This window comes from Oryx dammah, unplaced genomic scaffold (assembly GCF_014754425.2).
Source record: "Oryx dammah isolate SB20612 unplaced genomic scaffold, SCBI_Odam_1.1 HiC_scaffold_13, whole genome shotgun sequence".
NCBI lineage: Eukaryota > Metazoa > Chordata > Mammalia > Artiodactyla > Bovidae > Oryx > Oryx dammah.
Genome location: NW_024070197.1, coordinates 9134283 through 9140220, shown reverse-complemented (window position 1 = coordinate 9140220; position 5938 = coordinate 9134283). Strand labels below are relative to the sequence as shown.

General features: G+C 47.0%; 1 protein-coding gene across 1 annotated transcript in view; it reads right to left on the bottom strand.

The window, feature by feature from the left end:
* Window positions 1–517: 517 nt before the first annotated feature.
* Window positions 518–5938, bottom strand: part of LOC120871967 (zinc finger protein 260-like) — a 14258-nt gene continuing 8837 nt past the window's right edge. Inside the window, 3 exon segments of the mRNA XM_040252064.1 lie at window positions 518–1170; window positions 1172–2060; window positions 2063–2874. Of these exon segments, the coding sequence (XP_040107998.1) occupies window positions 999–1170; window positions 1172–2060; window positions 2063–2759 (1758 nt within the window). The 5' untranslated portion in view covers window positions 2760–2874 and the 3' untranslated portion in view covers window positions 518–998.

The window sequence follows — 5938 nt, the reverse complement described above, 5'->3', positions numbered from 1 at the left end:
GACATTCTGTGATCCCATCAGCTTACTTCTAGGAATTCATCTTATGGGGATAATTTGCACAAGTGTTAAATAATGTATGTCCAATGATGAAAAAGTAAATAAAACAAATATCCATTAACAGAGGTTGGTTAAACAAATTCAAGAAACTAGCATGAGATATTATGCAGCGGTTAAAAATGGCAAATGATGACAGAGATATATACACATGTATATATATTATTTTTGTACAATATGTACTATATATTTTTTGCATTGTTATGGGAAAATATTCACATTATATCAAGTTAAAAAGTTGTTTCTAAAATCACATATCTGTGATTATACCAATAAATATTTTAGACGTGCCATACCATGCTCAGTCACTTCAGTTGTGTCTCTTTGCCACTCCATGGACTGAAGCCCACCAGGCTCCTCTGTCCATGGGATTTTCCCAGCAAGACTACTGGAGTAGGTTGCTATGCCCTCCTCCAAGGGATCTTCCCAACTCAGGAACCCACTCCAGTATTGTCTGGAAAATTCCATCAGAAGAGCCTGGTGGCCTATAGTCCAAGAGGTTGCAAAGAGTTGGACATGACTCTTGACTCTTGACATGACTCATGACTTGGACATGAATGACTATCATTTTCAGTTTTCATATACTTCATAAGAACAGAAAGGGAGAAACAGCAGAAAACTGAGAGACCTTATTAAAGATCCCAGATGAAGATGCATCTCATTTAGACCACCCCATACCTACCACCACCTGGAGACACTGAAAGGCTGAGAAATAGGGGGGAAGCCAGGGTTTTAGGACGAAGCCCTTTAAGTGATCAGAAGCTGTCCCAGCTGGTGATAAACGGTGCCATCCTCCTTCTAGGAAAATAAAGGAACCAACTGTCTCAATACATAGGGCTCCTATGTATTGTTAGGGCTCCTCTCTGGGAGGAAGTTACAACTGCTGATGAAGGCTGAATGGACTCCAACAGCAGAATCACCAGTCTGTTTCACTCGCAAGCTCTCTAGTCAGCATGAGTTCTCTGATCAGCGAGCTGCATGCTCCAAGAAATGGCTTTTTCAAAATCACCACAGACATAGCCACCATGCACAGTATGAAGTCTCTGGTGTTCTGCCAGGTGTGATCCCCAGTTGAAATCCTCTCCACATTTGTTACATGCAGAGTGCTTGCCACCCCTGGTGTTGAATGAGGTGTGAGATCTGGGTATACATTTTCCCACAGTTCTTACACTTGCAGGGCTTCTCCCCAGTGTGAATCCTCTGGTGTTGAATAAGGTGGATGCTCTGGTTGAAGGCTTTCCCACCTTCCTTACAGGCATAGGGCTTCTCACCAGTGTGAATCCTCTGGTGTTGAGTGAGGGAAGAGCTGTGACTGAATGTTTTCCTACACTCCTTGCACTTATAGGGTTTCTCGCCCGTATGGCTCTTCTGATGCTCGATAAGATGGGTGCTCCGGCTAAAGGTTTTCCCACACTCACAGCACTCATAAGGTTTCTCTCCAGTGTGAGTCCTCTGGTGCTGAATGAGATGGGAGATCTGGGTGTATGCCTTCCTGCAAACTTTACACTCATAGGGCTTCTCCCCGGTGTGAATTCGCTGGTGGCGTGTAAGCGAGGAGTTCTGGCTGAAGGTTTTCCCCCATTTGTTACACTTGTAGGGCTTTTCACCAGTGTGAATTGTCTGATGTTGAGTAAAGGAGGAGGTGTGACCAAAAGCCTTTCCACACTCATTAAATATATAGGGTTTCTCCCCTATGTGAGTACTCTGGTGCCTCATGAGGTGGGAGATCTGGGTGTAAGCCTTCCCGCAATCGTGACACTCATAGGGCTTCTCACCAGTATGAATTCTCTGATGCTGAATCAGCGATGAACTGTGGCTGAAGGCTTTGCCACACTCAGGGCACTCATAAGGTTTCTCTCCAGTGTGAACTCGCTGGTGCTGCGTCAGAGATGAGTTGTGGCTGAAAGTCTTCCCGCACTCGTTACACTTGTAGGGTTTCTCTCCGGTGTGGATTGTGTGGTGCTGAGTCAGGGAGGAGGTGTGACAGAAAGCCTGGCCACACTCTTGCACTTGTAGGGCTTCTCTCCTGTGTGGATTTTCTGGTGACGGGTGAGGTGGGATGCCTGGGAGTAGAACTTCCCACACTGGTGGCATTTATAGGGTTTCTCCCCTGTGTGGCATCGCTGGTGCTTGATGAGGGAGGAACTCTGGGTGAAGGCTTTCCCACACTCCTTGCATTTGTAGGGTTTCTCTCCAGTGTGGATCCTCTGGTGCTCAGTGAGTGATGAGCTCTGGGTAAAGGTCTTGCCGCACTCGTTGCAGGCGTAGGGCTTCTCTCCCGTGTGGGTGATGTGGCACTGGACGAAATACAAGCTGCTGCTGAATGCCTTCCTGCGATCACTACACTTGTAGGGCTTCTCTCCAGTGTGAATTCTCTGGTGTAGAATGTAGTCAGCATGGTTGACGAAGGCTTTCCCACATTCTGTGCAGTTAAATGGTTTCTTCTCTACAAAGGTCCTTTGGCATTTGAGGCTCTTTCTTGACCCAGTCCACTTCTGAGGCCTCTCTCCCCCAGGCACTCTTTGCTTCCTGATGAAGGCTGAGGTCCTCTTGAAGCTTCTCCTAAGCTTATTGCAGCCAAGGCCCCTCTCCCCATGGGTATCTTCCTTGGGAGGAGCAAACAACCACCTCAAACAGCTCTCCTGCTTGCTTGTCCTGGTCTTCCAGCTGACAGCCACGTGTCCAGGACTCCCCCAGTTTGGCATCTCCAAGCACTGCCCTCCAAGATTCCCTCCATCTTTGCCACTGGGGAAGCCACCTCTTCAGAAATATTCTTTTTTGGAAGCACCTCCTGATTAGTTGCAGAGCTTGTCTCTAAGTCTGAAAGAAATGGAAAATATCAACTTCATCTGTCCCAGGACTAAAGAAGCTGATTATTTAGATATGGCATTGTAATCTCAAAAAGATTTCCAAGTTCATATTGCTAGTTCAAAAGGCATGAGGTAGACTCCTGTTGTGACACAGAAGGATGGACTCAGTATACTCTAAACACAAAAAAAATTGAGTGGCAAAGCAGTTTATGTGCACAGTGGTTTCTTAGCCACAATATTTAACACATTTTCCCAAATCAATAAGAAAAAGAGAAATAGTCTAATGAAATAGTGAAGCAGGAATGTGAACAGACATTCTACAGAAAAACAAGTGGCTGATATATTGTAAAAAGATGCTCAACATTAGTGGTAGTCTAAAAAGTCAAGTTGCTGCTGCTGCTGCTACTGGTGCTAAGTTGCTTCAGTCATGTCCGACTCTGTGCAACCCTATAGATGGTAGCCCACCAGGCTCCCCTGTCCCTGGGATTCTCCAGGCAAGGACACTGGAGTGGGTTGCCATTTCCTTCTCCAATGCATGAAAGTAAAAAATGAAAGTGAAGCTGCTCAGTCGTGTCCGACTCTTAGTGACCTCATGGACTGCAGCCTACCAGACTCATCCGTCCATGGGATTTTCCAGGCAAGAGTACTGGAGTGGGTTGCCACTGCCTTCTCCAAAAAAGTCGTTACTCAGATGCCATTTGATACGTTTTAGATTGGAAAATATTAAAAAAAGATTCAGTGTTGGCAAATAAGGATGGTAGGAGCATTCTCATACCATTGCTGTAAAGAGTTAACACAGAAGGTCCACTTTATTCAGTTTTGTTTATCTCTGTAACCATGGCAATGACACTTGGCTAAGCTCTGAGCACTGAACTCCTGGGAAGTTTACATAGCTACAGGTTAATTATCTTTTCCTGTGTGCTCGAAACCACGGGTCACGATGTACTAGGCTGTCAGCACTGTTTACTGTAAGTGGAGGATTCATGACGTCCACCTGGTGCCTGGTTTGTGGTCCTCACCATGGCTGGTTATGTAGCAGGTATATGCTAATGTTGGGCTTCCCAGGTGGTAAAGAACACACCTGCCAATGTGAGATGTAAGAGACACAGGTTTGATCCCTGGGTTGGGAAGATTCCCTGGAGGAGGGCACAGCAATCCACTCCAGTATCCTTGCCTGGAGAATCCCATGGACAGAGGAGACTGCTAGGCTACAGTCCATAGGATTGCAAAGAGTCAGAAGTGGACTGAAGCAACTTAGCATGCACACATATAGGCTAATGTTAGAGCATCTTTTCACGTGTTTGTTGAACATTTGTGTGTCTTTGAAGAAAATGGCTATTGAGATCCTTGGCCCACTTTTTTTCTTGTATTTATTTATTTGGCTGTACCAGGTCTTAGTTGCAGCACTCAGGATCTTTAACTGCAGCATGCCACAAACTTAGTTGTGGCCCGTGAGATCTAGTTTCCTGATAAAGGAGGGAAACTAGCTCACGCACTGGGAGTGTGGTGTCTTAGCCACTGGACCACCAGTGAAGCCACCCTATTTTTAATGAGATTGTCTTTTTATTATTGAGTTGTATGAATTATCAGCCGCTTGCCAGACATATAATTTACAAAGTTTGTCTTGTGTTCTGTGGGTTGCCTTTTCTTTGCAGTGTCTTTGAAGCAAAAAAAATTTTAATTTTGATGGTGTCTGATTTATTTTTTATTTCGCCGCTTGTTCCTTTGATGTCATATCTAAGAAACCATTGCCTAATCCAATTTCAAAATCCCACATTGCATTTAGTTGTCATATCTCTGGGAGTGATCCCACCACCATCCACTCATTTGGTGATTTTTCTGGAAGGATTTACATGACTCAACAAGTTGAATGCCTAGTTAAAGTTTCTACAGCAAAGTATATAACAAATATGTGTGTGGGTAAAGGGCTTCCCAGGTGGCACTAGTGGTAAAGAACCTGCCTGCTAATGCAGGAGACCTTAGAGACATGGGTTTGACCCCTGGGCCGGGAAGATCCCCTGGAAGCGGGCATGGCAAGCCATGCCAGTATTCTTGCCTGGAGAATCCCATGGATTCTCCTACAGGAGCCAGGTAGGCTACAGTCCATGGGGTTGCAAAGAGTCGGACAGAACTGAAGTGACTTAGCACGCAAAGGCTAGAGAGATCACATGCGGGCTTCTGAGTCATCCTCTCTGCAAGAGTCACGTGGATGTGCTTTTCTCTACTGATGTGAACTTCAAAGACATGTGGGAGATGATCTCATCCGTGGAAACCCACTTGAGTCTCAAGAGTCCAGAGTTCTCTTAGACCTCATAAGAAACTCAGTGAAGTGGGTACTATTAGTGTCCCACCTTATATATAAGCACCCAGAGCTTAAGTCTCTTGCCCACAGTCACATGGCCTCTAAGTGGCAGAGCTCGGATTCGAACTCAAGAGAGTCTGGCTCTAGGGCCCACACTCTCACCGCCGCGTGAACCAGTGCAGTAATAGTAGCTCAAGCAAGCAGCCGTGAAAGCACCAAGAAGGGGCAGGTCACTCAGCCTGGAAGTCAGGGAAGGCCTCCTGGAAGAGGAGATCTGTATCCTTAAGGAACATGAAGAGGTTTGCCAGGCAGACAAAGCAGGGAAGGGTGTTCTAGGCAGAGGGAACAACATGTGCAAAGACTCAAAGTGGGAACACATGTTCAAGTTCAGGGAGGGACAGGGGCTTTGGTGAGTGAGGTAGGGCGGAGGGTATCACCACGGGTGGATGGTGATGAGACATGAGGCCAGAGACAGAACGGGCTGGACCATGTAGGGCCTTGAGTACCAGGTTTGGGCTAGGACTCTGACTCGGGGCGCTGGGGAGTCTCAGGAGGGCTGTAGGCCGGGGAGGGATGGGCTCTGAGGCTGTTTGTGAGATGAACCATAGGGTGTAAGACCAGAAGCTAGGAGGCCAGGGAAGAGGCTGGGATGAGGGCCCAGGTAAGGGTCTCTGAGGCCTTGAGTCAGGGCTGTGGGAGTGGGGCGGGGGGGGGGGGGGGGCTGAGCGGGGAAAAGGGGGGGGGCAGGAGGGACAGGACTGGAGCCTGATGT